This window comes from Garra rufa, chromosome 23 (genome assembly GCF_049309525.1).
Source record: "Garra rufa chromosome 23, GarRuf1.0, whole genome shotgun sequence".
NCBI classification, from domain to species: Eukaryota; Metazoa; Chordata; class Actinopteri; order Cypriniformes; family Cyprinidae; genus Garra; species Garra rufa.
Genome location: NC_133383.1, coordinates 1,452,859 through 1,471,660, shown reverse-complemented (window position 1 = coordinate 1,471,660; position 18,802 = coordinate 1,452,859). Strand labels below are relative to the sequence as shown.

The window sequence follows — 18,802 nt, the reverse complement described above, 5'->3', positions numbered from 1 at the left end:
GAATTGACGCTTCTAAAAGCAACGCAGTTTAATGGAAGACTATGCACGCAGAAATCCATGCCCGTGCGCGTCTGTGTATTTAACGGCAACGCGCACGTCCTGCAGCCTTTTGCGCAGAAGTACTTGGTTACACAAGTTTGTATAGGTAATTATGTTGTAAATGCAATTGTCAAGCAGTTTGTGATGCATTTTGGAAACAGGAGATGAGCGCCTGATCTAATGCGCCACCTGGCCCGTTCTCGAAGAATTAATCTAAAAAAATTAATCTATGCCCACCCCTAATGAAAAGAGTTTTTTTTTTTACCTGTTTCATCGTCCAACAGATGAAAATAAACATAATTATTGAAATCAACATCAATTAGATTTTTTTTTATAAATAGATAGTTGGGTAGAAAAATAGTTTGTAGATAGATAGATAGATAGATAGATAGATAGATAGATAGATAGATAGATAGATAGATAGATAGATAGATAGATAGATAGATAGATAGATAGATAGATAGATAGATAGATAGATAGATAGATAGATAGAGTTGGGTAGATAAATAGTTGGTAGATAGACACATAATCAGATAGATAGATAGATATATAAATATATAAATAGTTGGTAGATAGAAACAATCAGATAGATGGATAAATAGTTGGTAGATAGACAGACAGACAGACAGATAGTTAGGTAGATAAATAGTTGGTAGGTAGATAGATAGATAGATAGATAGATAGATAGATAGATAGATAGATAGATAGATAGATAGATAGATAGATAGTTGGGTAGATAAATAGTTGGTAGATAGACAGACAGACAGACAGACAGATAGTTGGGTAGATAAATTGTTGGTAGATAGATAGATAGATAGATAGATAGATAGATAGATAGATAGATAGATAGATAGATAGATAGATAGATAGATAGATAGATAGATAGATAGATAGATAGATAGTTGGGTGGGTAGATAGATAGTTGGGTAGATAAATAGTTGGTAGATAGACAGACAGACAGACAGACAGATAGTTGGGTAGATAAATTGTTGGTAGATAGATAGATAGATAGATAGATAGATAGATAGATAGATAGATAGATAGATAGATAGATAGATAGTTGGGTAGATAGATAGATAGTTGGGTAGATAAATAGTTGGTAGATAGACAGACAGACAGACAGACAGACAGATAGTTGGGTAGATAAATTGTTGGTAGATAGATAGATAGATAGATAGATAGATAGATAGATAGATAGATAGATAGATAGATAGATAGATAGATAGATAGTTGGGTAGATAAATAGTTGGTAGATAGACAGACAGACAGACAGATAGTTGGGTAGATAAATTGTTGGTAGATAGATAGATAGATAGATAGATAGATAGATAGATAGATAGATAGATAGATAGATAGATAGATAGATAGATAGATAGATAGATAGATAGATAGATAGATGGGTAGATAAATAGTTGGTAGATAGAGAATCAGATAGATAGATAGATAGATAGATAGATAGATAGATAGATAGATAGATAGATAGATAGATAGATAGATAGATAGATAGATAGATGGGTAGATAAATAGTTGGTAGATAGAGAATCAGATAGATAGATAGATAGATAGATAGATAGATAGATAGATAGATAGATAGATAGATAGGTAATTGGGTATATAGATAGATAGTTGGATAGATAAATAGTAGATGAACACATAATTAGATAAATAGCTGGGTAAGTAAATAGTTGGTAGATAGACACATATTTAGATAGATAGTTGGGTACATAGATAATGGATGGACAGATAGATAGATGGATATAGATTATAGAGGGCATGCTGGGACTCGTCTGTGATTGTTCAGGACATCAGATCATTATGCTGATCTGTTTACTCCATTCAACTAGTGCTTAAAGACACTGTGCTGTGATTCAGTCCACACACAACAAACCACTGCGCTTTACTCAGGAAACACTCTTTGTGTCTGACTTTTGACTTTCTTTGTCTTTCTTTAGCCCTGGATTACATTCACTGGAAAACCATCCGACTGCTCCCGGCGCCATGGCAACAGCGAAGGCTTCTTTAATGAGTAAGTGTGCGGAGCTAAAGGTTGACCACAGGTATGTGTGCGCTATTAATGATTGATCAGCTCAGACCGCTGAAGCAAACAAACACTCTCCTGAAGAAAATCACAACACCAGACGACAAACACGCAGACAGATTTCCTACTCCAAAGCATCTAGATAAGAAACATTCTGTACTAGAGATGTTGCTTCTAAAACCCCTGACACACCCTAGCAACCCCATAGCAACCTGCTAAAATCACAAAGAACACCCTAGCAACTACATAGCAAATGCATTGCATTGTGGTGGTTTTTCATGCACTGTAAAAATGTTTTCATCTTTGTTTTAACATTTAAAATGTGTCTGAAGTTTTCTGTATACCTTTTTCACTGTTTAAGCTCAGTTTTCTTCATCAGTAATTCTATTACAATGTTAAATGAATGAAACTGCAGGCTTAATGAGGTCAAGACTTTTATATCAATACACAGTATTTCAAAATGTTCTCTAAATGTAAATGTAGAAAATGTATCTAAATGTTCTTAAATCAGGATACACTGAGAACAGGGTTCATACAAGGTGCTTTAAGTGCTTGAAGGCCTAGAAAACCTTTAAAATAGCAATATTCATGAAGAGGTACTTGAAAAATGATTTAATTATTGAATTTTTTTCAATAAGCAGGTCTTTTCATGCATTTCAAAAAACGTAATACTTTCTTTCACTTATTTCAGTTAATGTCAGTAATAGTACTGACAGTGTCGTGTAAGCATGGCTGAAGAAGATGCTAAAGGAAGAACAGATGACCCGAATCAATTAAGTCATTTACGCTGCAACCGCTCAGACTTCGATGATTCATTTCAAGTGATTCACTAGCAAAAGCCAGATCAAATAAAAAGAGCCACTCATTTTTAAATCGACATCACTGTTTAAAAAGCACTTTATTCTCAAAACATTTTGACTTTATTTTCGAAACATTTTGACTTTATTCTCAAAACTTTTTGACTTTATTCTCAAAACATTTTGACTTTATTCTTGAAACATTTTCACTATTTTTTCAAAGTTTTGACTTTATTCTCGAAAATTTTTGACTTTATTCTTGTAATTTCAACTTTTCTCAAAACATTTTGACTTTATTTTTATAACATTTTGACTATTTGTGAAACATTTTGACTTTATTTTTTAAATATAGTGACTTTATTCTAGAAATATTTAGACTTTTCTTGAAACATTTTGACTTTATTTTCGAAACATTTCGACTTTGTTGAAACACATCAACTTTATGCTTGAAACATTTTTACTTAATTTTGAAACATTTTGACTTTATTTTTGAAACAATTGGACTTTATTCTCAAAACTTTTTGACTTTATTCTCAAAACATTTTGACTTTATTTTTGAAACATTTTGACTTTATTCTTGTAATTTCAACTTTTCTCAAAACATTTTGACTTTATTTTTGAAATATTTTGACTTTATTTTTGAAACAATTGGACTTTATTCTCAAAACTTTTTGACTTTATTCTCAAAACATTTTGACTTTATTTTTAAAACATTTTGACTTTATTTTTGAAACATTTTGACTTTATTCTCGAAACATTTCAACTTTATTCTCGAAACATTTTGACTTAATTTTGAAACATTTTGACTTTATTTTTGAAACATTTTGACTTTATTCTTGAAACATTTTGACTTTATTTTGAAACATTTTGACTTTATTCTTGAAACATTTTGACTTAATTTTGAAACATTTTGACTTTATTTTTGAAACATTTTGACTTTATTCTCAAAACATTTTGACTTTATTTTTAAAACATTTTGACTTTATTTTTGAAACATTTTGACTTTATTCTCGAAACATTTCAACTTTATTCTCGAAACATTTTGACTTAATTTTGAAACATTTTGACTTTATTCTCGAAACATTTTGACTTTATTCTTGAAATATTTAGACTTTTCTTGAAACATTTCTACTTTATTTTTTTAAACATTTGAACTTTTCTCTCGAAAAATTTTGACTTTATTTTTGAAACATTTTGACTTTATTTTTTAAATATTTTGACTTTATTTTTTAAATATTTTGACTATTTTAGAAACATTTCAACTTTATTCTCAACTTTTTGACTTTATTTTTGAAACATTTTGACTTTATTTTTGAAACATTTCGACTTTATTCTTCAATTATTTTAACTTTCAAAATATTTTGACTTTATTCTCGAAACATTTTGACTTAATTTTGAAACATTTTGACTTTATTCTCGAAACATTTTGACTATTTTTGAAACATTTTGACTTTATTCTCAAAACATTGCGACTTTATTTTTTAAACATTTTAACTTTTCTCTAGAAACTTTTTGACTTTATTCTTGAAACATTTCAACTTCTCAAACCATTTTGACTTTATTCTTGAAATATTTAGACTTTTCTTGAAACATTTCGACTTTATTTTTTAAACATTTGAACTTTTCTCTCGAAAAATTTTGACTTTATTTTTGAAACATTTTGACTTTATTTTGAAACATTTCAACTTTATTTTTGAAACATTTTGACTTTATTCTCGATACATATTGACTTTATTCTCGAAACATTTTGACTTTATTCTTGAAATATTTAGACTTTTCTTGAAAAATTTTGACTTTATTTTTGAAACATTTTGACTTTATTTTGAAACATTTCAACTTTATTTTTGAAACATTTTGACTATTTTAGAAACATTTCAACTTTATTCTCAAAACTTTTTGACTTTATTCTCAAAACATTTTGACTTTATTCTCAAAACATTTTGACTTTATTTTTGAAACATTTAAACTTTATTCTCGAAAATTTTCGACTTTATTTTTAAAACATTTTGACTATTTGTGAAACATTTCCACTTTATTTTTGAAATATTTTGACTTAATTCTCGAAACATTTTGACTTTATTTTCGAAACATTTCGACTTTATTTTTGAAACATTTTGACTTTATTCTTCAATTATTTTAACTTCTCAAAACATTTTGACTTTATTCTTGAAACATTTTGACTTAATTTTGAAACATTTTGACCTTTTGTCTCGAAACATTGTGACTATTTTTTTAACTTTTTAACTTTTCTCTCGAAACATTTTGACTTTATTTTTAAAACATAAACGCAGACCTTATATTTGTCTGAACTATCCCTTCAAATATATTTTACCTTTCTTTTTCTTTTTTTTTTTCTACAGCGCATTCAAGCACCACTGTTTTCCCCAGGAAGTCTTGTTTCTAAATAAAGGCTCCCGGAGCGAATGCAGCACGTCACTCGTCTCTGACTGCATCCAGAACGCTGTCCGTTTGATTGAAGCGTATGGCAGGAGGCAGCCGTGTCTCTGCCAGAGCTTAAATGTGAGTCTTTTGTCCCTTTTTAATAACGGCATAATTGCACAAACTCCCATGTCAATTATCAAGGATAATCACTAATTAGCTGATGGCTGGAGTTAAAAGAGACGAGACAAACTCACAGATGAAGCATAATACAGCACATTAAAGCACACAGCTATACAGATTATATCACCAGGGATTTAGTTTTTTCTTGATGCCTTAATGGTGATTATTAGCTTCAGTAGAGCCTCTCCTAAACAGAAAGACAGAGGGCTTTTTCTCCACTAGAAATGCTATTAATGCTGCAACAACAGATTCCCCGATGCGCTGCAGTGTTGCAATGTGCTGCAAATATGAAATGCAAGAGATCAATGTATGTGACCACTGGGGGGTGTCCTTACCCTAAGCATCCCAATCGTCCTCGGATCCTCCTCCAGCGGCTAAAACACAGGCGTTTAATAAAGTGCTTGTTTGTGCACATCTCTTAATTACTCTTAATAAAGAAAGTTCCTTAATGGTTCTTTAATGATAATAAAAGTTCAATTTATTCTAACATGCTTTGTGTTGGAAACACAATTGCAAAGAGAGGGTTGTTTTGAGCAGCCTTGGCTTATGTATAGCTGTGTGTGCACATTAAACTAAGATATTAGAAGATGCTTCAGCTCTGAAATACTGGCAATACAGGATTCTAATGTGACTTAACATTGTCAGTCACTTACTTCAATGACCATCTGCCACCGCTGCTGCTTTTACAGCATATTTACAATGTAAATGGTACTTTAATAGTATTATATATTATTTTTGCAATGGATAGATACCTACATAGATAGATGGATTCTATTTTAGTTATTTATTAATATTTTGTATTGTTTTTAAATTTTTCTTTTTTATATTAGTAAGTAAAAAAATAAATATAACTTTTACATGTTGTCTATACAGTTTTTATAAATTGATATTTTTTAGTTACTTTAGCACTTCAGGTTAAATAAAAATTTGAAATGTTGCCTTAGTATGATTGCATTTTAGTGCCACATTAAAAAAAAAAAAAGATGAGATTAAAGTCGTAATATTTCTATATACATTTCTATATATTTCTAATGAAGTAGAAATATTACGAGAATAAAGTAGAAATTAGAATGATAAAGTTAAAATATTATGAGGAATTTTGAGAATAAAGTGGAAATTACAAGAATAAAATCAAAATATTACGACAAAAACTTTATTCTCAACATTTCAACTTTATTCTCGAAACATTTCGACCTTATTCTCAAGACATCTGGATTTTATTCTCGTAATTTCGACTTTATTCTCAAAACATTTTGACTTTATCCTTGAAACAGGAGGAAGATGAGGAGGAAGTCATCGAAACATTTTTACTATTCTCAAAACTTTTTGATTTTATTCTCAACATTTTGACTTTAATCTTGTAATTTTATCTTTATTTTTGTAATTTTCGACTTTATTCTGGAAATATTTCAGCTTTATTCTCATAATTTTGACTTTATTTTTGAAACTTTGACTTTATTCTCAAAACATTTTGACTTTATTCTTAAAATATTTTTACTTTATTCTCAAAACATTTAGACTTTTTTCTCAAGATTTTGACTTCATTCTTGAAACATTTCAAATTTATTCTTGAAACATTTTGACTTTATTCTGGTATTATTTCAACTTTAATTTCGAAACATTTTGCCTTTATTCTTGCAATATTTTATCTTTACTCTTGAAACATTTTGACTTTATTCTCAAGACATTTCAACTTTATTCTTGTAATTTCGAATTTATTTTTATATTGACTTTATTCTTGAAACATTTTGACTTTATTCTCGTATTATTTCAACTTTAATTTCGAAACATTTCTAATTTATTCTCAAAACATTTTGACTTCATTCTCGAAACTTTTCAACTTTATTCTCAAAACATTTCGACTTTATTCTCAAAACATTTTGACTTTATTCTCAAAACATTTTGACTTTATTCTTAAAATATTTTGACTTTATTCTCAAAACATTTCAGCTTTGTTCTCATAATTTCAACATTATTCTCAAAACATTTCCGCTTTATTCTCATAATTTCAACATTATTCTCAAAACATTTCGACTTAATTCTTGTAATTAATTCTCTGTAAAGTTTTTGGTTGTTTGTTTTTTCCAAATTACCTATATTTTACATAAAATGTGTTGTGGTGTTATTTTATACATGTTATTATTTGTTATATGGCTTATAAATTACTTTTTACACTATTTTTTTTTTTTACAAATATATACATATATTTTGTGTTTTCTTTAAATGTAATTTAGAATTTTCTGTGTATTTTTGCATTCATAATTATTATTTACAGTTATTGCATATATTATTTTTTTGTCTGTGCATATATAGAGACATTTCATTGTCAGAATCCATCTTTTAAAACTCTCTCGACTCACCGAGCATTTGTTTGGTTTCTCCCCGGAGTGGACCCTCATGTGAATGAGGAGTTTATAGCGTGCGTTGAAAGGCTTGTGTTTGCGTGGACACCCGGCCCAGAAACAGGTGAAGTCCTCACCCTTGCGCTGATCGACGTGGATCTTCTCGATGTGTTTGACCAGCTCCTCTCGCTGCCCGTAAACAGCGCCGCAGTCCAGCCAACGGCAGCAGTGGCCTCCGCTAACATCCTCCTCCTCATCTTCCTCCAGCATCGGGCAGAGCGTTGACGGAAGGACCCTGAGGTTGTCCGAAGACGTCTGAGAGGCCGCTGGGAAATGAACATTGGAGCCTCGGAGATGGGCGTTATAGGGCGGTGGAGGGCCTCTAGGAGGACTTGGCGTCCTTATAATGGCGGCCAGTTCAAATTGAAGCTGTATCGAAGGCGACACGTTGTTTTTTGTCACCGTTTCAGGTATTAGTTGATGCTCCACCACTAAATTGGTGAACTGGTCTTCTAGTGGCATTGCCTCCAACTGCTGCATTCGGAAACTCTCTGTGTCACCGGAGAGCGTCTGAACGGACTTGTCTTTGGTGAAGTGTTTTCCAAGGTTGGGATGAGGGATGCAGCTGCCTCTGATTCCCAGCAAGTGTCCGCAAACATCAGTTTGCAGAGGAGAAGGAGTGGGATGCGAGGCCGGCGAAGTGCGAGAACCAATAATGTATGCCACCAGAGACGTGGGCGAGGTTCTGATGATGGAGTTGAGGTCGAGGCCGATGCCGTCCGAGAGAGGAGACAAGGACAACGCTCGCTTTTTGGAGCGGGTCGAGAGCCGTGGACTGCTGTTGTCCTCCTTGAAGAGATAATGCGGTAGAGATGCGGGGTTGGAGACGGATTCGGACATGGAGGTCCCGAGAATGAGATTGGGATCAGCTGCTTCTGAAATCTGATTGGACGCCTGCTGAAGCCCCAAAGGAGGAAGAACACGGTAGCTGTAGGGCCAGTCCAGCTTACTGCTGCGAATCGACTGCGTCTCTGCGATGCTGAGGGTGGTCGAGGCCAAAGATTCTCTGGACAGCAAACACCTGCAATAGATCAGCCAAAAAATACATTGAAATGTCAAATTTTGCTTACCACAGACTTATTTTGCTCATGTAAATAATTCCAACTTTCCAACAATGACTGTATGATTTTGAGATCCATTTTTTGACACTGAGGGACTCATATGCAACTATTACAGAGGGTTCAAACACTCACTGATGCTCCAGAAGAAAAAAAAACATGCATTAAAGGAACATTCCACTTTTTTTGGAAACAGGCTCATTCTCCAACTCCCCCCGAGTTAATAAGTTGAGTTTTACCGTTTTGAAATCCATTCAGCCATTTTCCTGTCCTGGCGTTATCCCTTTTAGCATAGCTTAGCATAGATCATTGAATCCTATGAGACCAATAGCATCGTGTTCAAAAATGACCAACGAGTTTCGATATTTGTCCTATTTAAAACTTGACTCTTCTGTAGTTATATCGTGTACTAAGACCGGCGGAAATGCAAAGCTGCAATTTTCTAGGCCAATACGATTAGGAACTACACTCCCATTCCGGCGTAATAGTCAAGGAAGTTTGCTGCAGTAATATCACGCAGCGCCTGAAATTAGTTCCCCGCTAGGTTAGCATTTGCACATGTGCTGTGTGATATTACTGCGCCTGCTTCGGCCATGTAACTTCCAAATATAAAATAAAGAACCTTTTTCCACTATAAAGAAATTTTTCTGCATCTGAAAGGTTGGATGTTCAAGGTTCTTTGTGGAACCAATGATGCCAATAAAGAACTATTCCCTTTTCACTCTTAAAAAATAAAAGTCCCAAAGGGGTGTTTTTGCGCTGATGCTATAGAAGAACTATTTTTGGTTTCCCAAAGAACCTTTCAATGAACAGTTCTTAAAAGAACCATTTTAAAGAACATTTAAAAAATCCAAAGAACCTTTTTTCACTATTAAAAAAAAAAAAAACGTTTCTGCATTTGAAAGGTTCCATGGATGTTCAAGGTTCTTTGTGGAACCAATGATGCCAATAAAGAACCTTTATTTTTAAGAGTGTAGTGCCAAAAGTACCTACTTATATTGCACTTTTTGGATTTTGACCATTGTGGCCAATGCATGTTTTGGTTGTACTGTGTAAACATGCATAGAAATGTATTCTTTTGACTGTTATGGAACAGATGGGTGAACTATTCCCTTTTCACTCTTTAAAACTAAAAGCTCCAAAGGGGTGTTTTTGCGCTGATGCCATAGAACTATTTTTGGTTTCCCAAAGAACCGTTCAGTGACCAATTCTTAAAAGAACCATTTTAAAGAACATTTTAAAAATCTAAAGAACCTTTTTTAACTATAAAGAAACCTTTCTGCATCTGAAAGGTTCCATGGACGTTCAAGGAACCAATGATGCCAATAAAGAACCTTCATTTTTAAGAGTGTAGTGCCAAAAGTACCTACTTATATTGCACTTTTTGGCCAATGCATGCTTTTGTTGTACTGCGTAAACATGCATAGAAATTTATTCTTTTGTTTGTTAGTGAATAGATGGGTGAACTATTCCCTTTTCACTCTTAAAAATAAAGGTTCTTCATTGTCGTCTTTGGTTCCATGAAGAATCTGTAACATCCACAGAACCTTTCCATTCCACAAAAGATGATTAAAATGTCACACTAAGATAAAAATGGTTCTTTGAGGAGCACAAAATGGTTCTTCAATGGCATCACAGTGACAACCTCTATTTCTAAGTAAGGATGTTTACCTGGCATCAGTGAAGGGAACAGCGAGTGAATGTTGTGGGCCATTTTGGACTGAAGTTTGTGGAGAAACCGAACCCAGACTCTGGACCAGCATGGCGTTGCTCGTCACCTGCAGGTTTGAACTGCCACACGGACCAAACACTCTTCTGTTCGTTCCCAAAGATAAGTAACCTGAGAAAGAGCCATATTTCATTTCATTTTAATAATGATAATTTACTTCTATTGCTTTAAAAGTCGAACTTTGAGAGCGAAAGTCTCAAACCCCTGCTGCATGGTTATGTAATGTTAAAGTTCAGACTGTCAGAATAAAATCTAGCCATTAAAGAGCAGGAAAAACTGCCACTAAAAGACTCTAAACCAGTCTCCAACAGAGAACTAATAATCAAGGTCCACGTTTCCAGTAGATCAGAGGCGGTTTCTGCCCTGGAGACATACTTATTTTCCTTCCTTGTACAGCATAACAGGACTATGATTGGTCTGTTCAGAAGCATATCCTGATTACTCAGTACTGCTTGTTCTACCTTTGCTGCTTTTCATGGCGTAGATTAGAAGGAACTTCACAAGAACTATATATGTTTGCAAATTACACATTAAGATTGCACTAAGATTTCAAGATCATTTGGAAAGCGCAATGGTTCAGTAATGGTTTGCAATGATTTCAGGCTCAATAATGGTGTCTTTTCATGCTTGCACATTTTCACTGATTATTAAATATAAAGTTTTGTTGAGTATTGTTGCTGATTTAGTAACTAGCTGGCTAATATGTGACCCTGGACCACAAAACCAGTCATAAGGTTAACTTTTACAAAACTGAGATTTATGCATCATATAAAAGCTCAATAAATAAGATTTCTATTGATATATGGTTTGGCTGAGATACATCTATTAGAAAATCTGGAATCTGAGGGTGCAAAAAAATCTAAATATTGAGAAAATCACCTTTAAAGTTCTCCAAATTAAGTTCTTAATAATGCATATTACTAATCAAAAATTACATTTTGATATATTTATTGTAGGAATTTTACAAAAAATCTTTATGGAACATGATCTTTACTTAATTTCCTAATGATTTTTGGCATAAAAGAAAAATCTATAATTTTGACCCATTCAATGTGTTTTTGGCTATTGCTACAAATATACCCCAGCGACTTAAGACTGGTTTTGTGGTCCAGGGTCGCATATATAGTTGAAGTATTGTTAAAATGCCAAATATGGCTTATATCCAACATTATTGAAAAATATTTTTGGTCTCTATCAAACAGAAACACATGAATAGTCATGGAATTCGTATAACAAACCCGTAAAGCCAAGGAAGCGTTTCTGCTCTGTTAAGTACTAATGAGTTTCTCTCTCTGCTGTGGTTCCATGGCTCATTTGGGTACAAGCTTTCTGCTTGGTTAATCATCAAAAATATGAGAGCCAGACTTTGAGAGAAGATGTGGTCGGAGCTGCTGGACGCTATTGAAGTATAAAACAGTATGTAAATCAGTATAATTTGTATTTGGGGAGGACAAGACCAGGAGATGTTTAGAGAATTAAATATATGTCTGCTCAGATTCACCTGTGATCTTTCAGTAAAACAGAAGACGGGTAACAACTTTAGGTTATAATTATGTTTTTTACAGCATTCTATTAACTTTTTTTTTTTTTTTTTACTCAAAATGTTATTTTGATTGCTTATTTTTAATATTCTAAGAATGTTAAGATGCCCAGTTAGGGATTCAAGTGCATAGCACTGAAACCCTATTGTAAAAGAATGGTCACAGATCAGCGATCTCCACGTAAAACTGATCATGCAGACCAAACCGTAATTCATAGAGACTTGAAACTTGGAAGGTTGGTAGTACTCACACAGCGGACAACGTCTCCAATGCTGCCCCCAATCGGCCTGACGGGGGCGCTACAGCGATCAAAAGTATAAAATCGCTCATAACTCCTAAACCGTCAGTCACAAACTCGATTGTCTTATGTTGTATGAATCCTTGGCTCACATCGGACAAAACACATGCCTCAGATTTATTCGTGAGCATGCAATTTTTTTATTTTGAATGCTTATTTTTAATATTCTAAAAATGTTAAAATGTCCACTTAGGGGTTCAAGCATGTAGCGCTGAATCCCTATTTTAATAGAATGGCCACAGATCAGCGATCTCCACGTAAAACTGATCGTGCAGAACAAACCGTAAGTCGTAGAGACTTAAAACTTGGAAGGATGGCAGTACTCACACCGCGGACAACGTCACCAAGCCTCGCCCCAATTGGCCTGATGGGGGCGCTACAGCGATCAAAAGTATGAAATCGCTCATAACTCAGATTCGATCGTGAGCCTGGCGAAATGTTCAGGTATTTTGGATTTTTTTTAAAAAACCCACTTTTGCCAACTAGTCCTAGTCCTAAGTTTAACTTTCGACACCATCGGAAAGGAACACCAAAACGTTTGAAAGGGGCAGGGCCACTTTTAGTAAAATGCCTATAACTTCTGAACGGAATCAGATATCTTCACCAAACTCAGAACACCTATGTAAGAGCTTAATCTGAGGTCACATGAAAAAAAAAAAAAAAAAATAGCACAGCTTGTACACTTGGTGGTGCTATAAGAAGGAAAAAAAAACTAAAAATTGCTACAACTACACAACCATATGTCCTATCAACATGAAAATCGTTGTGCACGGTCTTGGTCCAAAGTGCCACAAGCATCTATAAGGATATTTGCATATGTCGAAAAACATGGCCGCCATTGGCAGATGACTTTTGAGCATCTATTAGACAAGGTTAACAAAGGCCGATCAGAATGAAATCTTGGTGGTCCTGTTGGCCCCAAAGGTCTGAGTGAAATTTGAAAGACATTGGCCAACGCTATCGCATTTTTCAAGAGCATAAACAATTTCATACATTGCATGGTTTTTCGCATCATCATATCATAGAACTCCTCATTCCGGACAACTTTGCCTCTAGAACCACTGCTGTCAATCAAATTGTTTGTTAAAAGATTGAGAAGAAGACCTACTTTGGCCAACAAGTCCTAGGTTTTTCGCTCAATATAGAAAAAATCACTGCAGTACAATTCTCTGCACTCTCAATAATTATCACACAAAATGTTGAAATTTACTCTATAACGGGGTAGTTTAGAAAAGGGGCCTGTCCAAATCCTATAAAGCCTAAAGGAAAACTCAAAACTTCAAGAAACCTGGTGAGCACATGAAGCATGTGATTCTAAACAAGCATGCAAAGTTTTAAGGAGATCGGACCACAGCCGGCGCTATGACAGTCATAACCATTAAAAAACAATATTTCTATGGTAATTTCTACTTATATTTGCCAAAAATGCTTTTTTTTTAAATCATTGATTTAGGTGGTTACAAGCTTGCTAAATAATGTCTTTTTGATATGTGCTAAAATGCCTATATGTGAGCCTGGAGCACAAAACCAGTCTTAAGTAGCTGGGGTATATTTGTAGCAATAGCCAAAAATACATTGCATGGGTCAAAATTATTGATTTATCTTTTATGCCAAAAATCATTAGCATATTAAGTAAAGATCATGTTCTATGGAGATATTTTGTAAATTTTCTACCATAAATATATAAAAACTTGATTTTTGATTAGTAATATGCAATGCTAAGAACTTCATTTGGACAACTTTTAAGGCGATTTTCTCAATATTTAGATTTTTTTGCACCCTCAGATTTCAGGTTTTCAAATAGTTGTATCTCAGACAAACATTGTCCTATTTTAACAAACTTACTTACTCAGCTTTCAGATGACGTAAGAATCTCAATTTCGACAAATTAACACTTAAGACTGGTTTTGTGGTCCAGGGTCACATATAGAATGCTATTTAAAGGTTACAATGTTTCTTACAGCATTCTATCATCATTTTAACCGAAAATATAATGCTATTTTAATGTTTTAATATTTTAAGAAGGCCTTGATGATGTCGGCTTAAGGAAAGAACATCATAAGTGTGGATTAAGAAAGCCAATTGCTTTGATTTTGATTTCATGTTGACTTTATTAAACTGTATTATATATGTAGCACTTGTGATGAAAATGCACGTCTTTGCTTTGTTCTGACAGTCCGAGATGAAATGAAGTCTGAAAGTGCTGTTTAAATGGCGTAGGGGATGTTCAATAGTCCCCTATCTAATTCAAAGCATCATGTCTCGGGTTCTGGCTCACTGAACTGAGCATTATGGGTAGAGTGGAGCTCAGACATGAAGATATGGCCTATTTCTCTTTTGCCTTTTAAATTATGAACAGCGGCTGCTCTTTGAAGCATGGCTTGTAGCAAATTCCATGCATTAAAACCTCAGACGCTTATTCCTGTTTACCTTTCGTACCATTGTCTGGGCAGCTGTGTCGAACTGACTGTTTGGAGGAGGATGCTGGGAGCGAAAGGGGCGGGGCTTGATGTGATCGTGTTGACTGCGGAAAGCCCAGCTTCCCATTGGTCAGCACCTGCCGGCGGAGACTCAGCGCCGGAAGAAGGGCAGGGTTTCCTGATGCGGTGTCGGGATGGAGAGATGGCGAAGAGGAGTGACCCGTCTGGACCCTCAGGTGAGGCACCTGAGCTGTACCAGACGGAGAAACCATCAGGTTACAGCCTTTTCCGTTCATGTCCGTCACTGGTCCACACAGAACATCATTTTCAGCATTCGGATTTATATGTGAGCTGTGGTTTCAGTCACCTGTTGAATGTTAAGCGTAGTCGGATTAAAAAATATTTAGTCTGGTTTTCTAAAATTGTGGCCTAAATCTAAATAATCCTCTTTTTTCAGTCAAAACATTAAGGATCAGACTATGTGTGAACTGAAATACAATACAACTTTACCACATAAAGTCAAAGAGTGTCTAAAAGTACCATAGTATTACCTGCTAGCATCATTGTACTTGTTTTTGGAGGAAATATGTGCTCTACTGCAATGTTGCTTTATGTGACTAGTTGGGTTAGTTATGGAAGCCACTGCCACTGAATAAAAAAATAAAAAAGGTAATTGTGACTTTTTTTAGCTTACAATTCTGACTGATGTTTTTTTCTCAGAATTGTGTGATATAAACTCATATTTGTGAGTTATAGAGTCAGAATTGCGAGAAATAAAGTCAGAATTGTAAGATATAAACTCACAATTCAGACTTTTTCCACAATTGCGAACTGGCATTATAAAGTTATAAAGTCCATTTCTAAGGAGAAAAAAAAGACTGATATGTTCACAGAATTGTGAGTTTATATCTCGCAATTCTGACTCAATAACTTGCAGTTCCGAGTTTATATCACACAATTCTGACTTTTTTTTCTCAGAATTGTGTGGTATAAACTCACATTTGTGAGTTCTTAAGTCAGAATTGCAAAATATAAACTCGCAATTGCGAGAAGTCAGAATTTTGAGTTTAATATCTCGCAATTCTAACATCATTTCTTATAAAGTGAATAAGTCATAATTGCAATCTTGCAATTCTCATAAATAAAGTAGCAATTGTGTGATATATGCTCACATTTGCGAGAAAAAAAAAGTCAGAAATGGAAGTTATGGAAGCCTGTTTCTGCCACTGAATAAAACAATTAAAATGGTCATTTTTATCCCACAATTCTGACTTTTTTTCTCGCAATTGCGAGTTTACATCTCGTAATTCTTTTTTCTCAGAATTGTGTGATATAAACTCACATTTAAGAGTTATAAAGTCAGAATTGTGAGAAAAACTCACAGTTCTGACTTTTTTCCTCACAATTGGGAGTTTAAAATTGCAAGTTAACAATTCTGACTTTTTTTCTCAGAATTGTTTGATATAAACTCACATTTGTGAGTTAAAAAGTCAGAATTGCTAGATATAAAGTAATAATTGTGGGATATAATCTCACAATTGCAAGAAATAAAGTCAGAATTGCGAGAAATAAACTCACAATTCTGATTTTTTTTCTTGAAATTGCGAGTTTATATCTTGCAATTCCGACTCAGTAACTTGCAGTTGCGAGTTTATATCACACAATTTTGAATTTTTTTCTCATTTGTAAGTTAAAAAGTCAGAATTGCAAAATATGAACTCGCAATTGCCAGAAAAGTCCGAATTGTGACATTTTTTCTTATAAAGTGAATAAAGTCAGAACTGCAACTTTATATGTTGCAATTCTGATAAAGTCGCAGTTGTGTGATGTAAACTCACAACTGCGAGTAACAAAGTCAGAATTGTAAGATTTATTCAATTGTGAGGAAAAAAGGACTGATATGTTAACAGAATTGAATTTATATCTCACAATTCTGACCTTATAACACACAATTGAGAAAACTCGAGTTACTAAGTTTATCAGAATTGCAAGATATAAAGTAGCTTTATATCTCACAATTGCAGCTTTTTATCTCATAATTCTAACTTTTTTCTCAGAATTGTGAGTTTATATCTTGCAATTCTGACTTTGTAACTTACAATTGCGAGTTTATATTTTACAATTCTGAGAAAAAAAGTCAAAATTGCGAGTTTGTATCACGCAATTCTGAGAAAAAAAAGTATTGTGAGATGAAAAAGTTGCAATAATCTTTTTTTTTTTTAAATTCAGTGGCTTCCATAGTAGCTTACTAATCAATATGTTTTGAAACCTGATGAGCTAAACAGCACTAAAAATAACTGTAAACATTAGATTTATATTTTTAATGTTATATTTAATGTTAACTGTGAGACAAATACAGTGTATTTAACTATTTCGACGTGATGTTTTCATAAATTCAACCGCTTCAGACGAACTTCAGGCGCGGTGACGTCATCGGGATCAAATAAACAGCGCCAAAAATAATGTGTACATGAGATATTTTCAGATAAACATTTTAGTTATTCTCAGTTTTAACGTAAACAGTGAGACACAGCATATTTGAAGATTTCGTCGTGATGTAAGCTATTTTCAATAAATATTAAATTATTTTTACGTTTAATTTTCATAGACATAATAAAAACAATAATGTAAAATAAACATACGATGACAATTTGAAATCATGTTCGTCCATGAAACAAATAGGCTACAATTAATCAAGCTTCTAATCAAAACTTAAAATAAAAGATCAAAAAGATGAATCACGTTGGTTAACAGTCACTGATCTCGGTCAGTGCAGGTAAACTCACCTGTTAAAGTCACCTCATGTAACCTACTAACATTCAGGAGGGTTAGTAGGTTACTAATCAATGTTTTGAAACGCACGATTAACTAAACAGCACTAAAAATAACTGTAACTGTAAAAATAACATTAGATTCATATTTTTAATGTTAAATTTTAATGTTAACTGCGGGACAAAAAAAGTAGCCTATATTAGAGCAGGCTATATTTTAAGATTTCGTCCTAATGTTCTTCATTAAATAAACCGCTTTAGACGAACTTCTGACGCGGTGACGTCATCGGGGTAAAATAAACAGCGTCAAAAAATAAAATATTGATCAGATTAATATTTTTAATTTTAATTTTAACAGTGAGACAAATACAGTATATCGGAAGATTTCGTCGTGATGTCCTTTATTTTTTCAATAAATATTAAATTATTTTTTTGTAGTTAATTTTCATTATAAATAATCCAATCAACAACGTAAAATAAACATATGATGACAATCTGAAATCATGTTCGTCCAATCAAATGTCTAAATCAAAACTTTATACAAAAGTTTCTCGATCTGATTTCACGTTTCCGCCAGTCAGTGATGAATCACGCCGGTTGAACGTCAGGTAAACTCACCTGTTAAAGTCTCCTCATGTCACCTTCATCAAAAGCGCTTCTGAGGAACTTCTGCCGCGTTATTTCCCTCATCTCGAGTGAGTTTGAGCGGAGTTTGTCGTGTTTAAAGCGTGTTTGGTTTGATGTTGAGTGAGTGTGAGCTGAGCTGCTGCTGCTGTTGTTGTGTGTGGGTTTGTGATGGTTGTCAAGGGCGGGTAGATCAGCCTCATTTTGCCCTTTTGCCCCGCGAAACCTCCAACATGTGAATGTTTGGCAGCATTACATCATGGCACGCTTTTGAAGCTCCATATCTGGATTCTTTTGAGATCCACATGCTTTTAAATAGAATTAATAATTGAACCGGCGTTACTTGTTTAATAACTTTTGGAAGTGTGTTCGTAGTGGAGTTTAATTATTCATGCAATGCATTACATACACCGGAAAAAATGTAGGATTTACTTCGAAACAACTCAGAAATGGCTGCAAATAATCTATTATTATAATTAAAAACATATAAGGAGTATAGAAAATATAAAAGTTAAAGAAAAGT

General features: G+C 33.7%; 1 protein-coding gene across 1 annotated transcript in view; it reads right to left on the bottom strand.

The window, feature by feature from the left end:
- Positions 1 to 15,232, bottom strand: part of glis3 (GLIS family zinc finger 3) — a 58,456-nt gene extending 43,224 nt beyond the window's left edge. Inside the window, exons 1-4 of the mRNA XM_073830184.1 lie at positions 14,895 to 15,232; positions 10,568 to 10,736; positions 10,263 to 10,265; positions 7,797 to 8,859 (exon numbers count right to left, since the gene is read on the bottom strand). Of these exons, the coding sequence (XP_073686285.1) occupies positions 7,797 to 8,859; positions 10,263 to 10,265; positions 10,568 to 10,736; positions 14,895 to 15,180 (1,521 nt within the window). The 5' untranslated portion in view covers positions 15,181 to 15,232. The remainder of the gene's footprint in view (positions 1 to 7,796; positions 8,860 to 10,262; positions 10,266 to 10,567; positions 10,737 to 14,894) is intronic.
- Between the last annotated feature and the right edge of the window lie 3,570 nt (positions 15,233 to 18,802).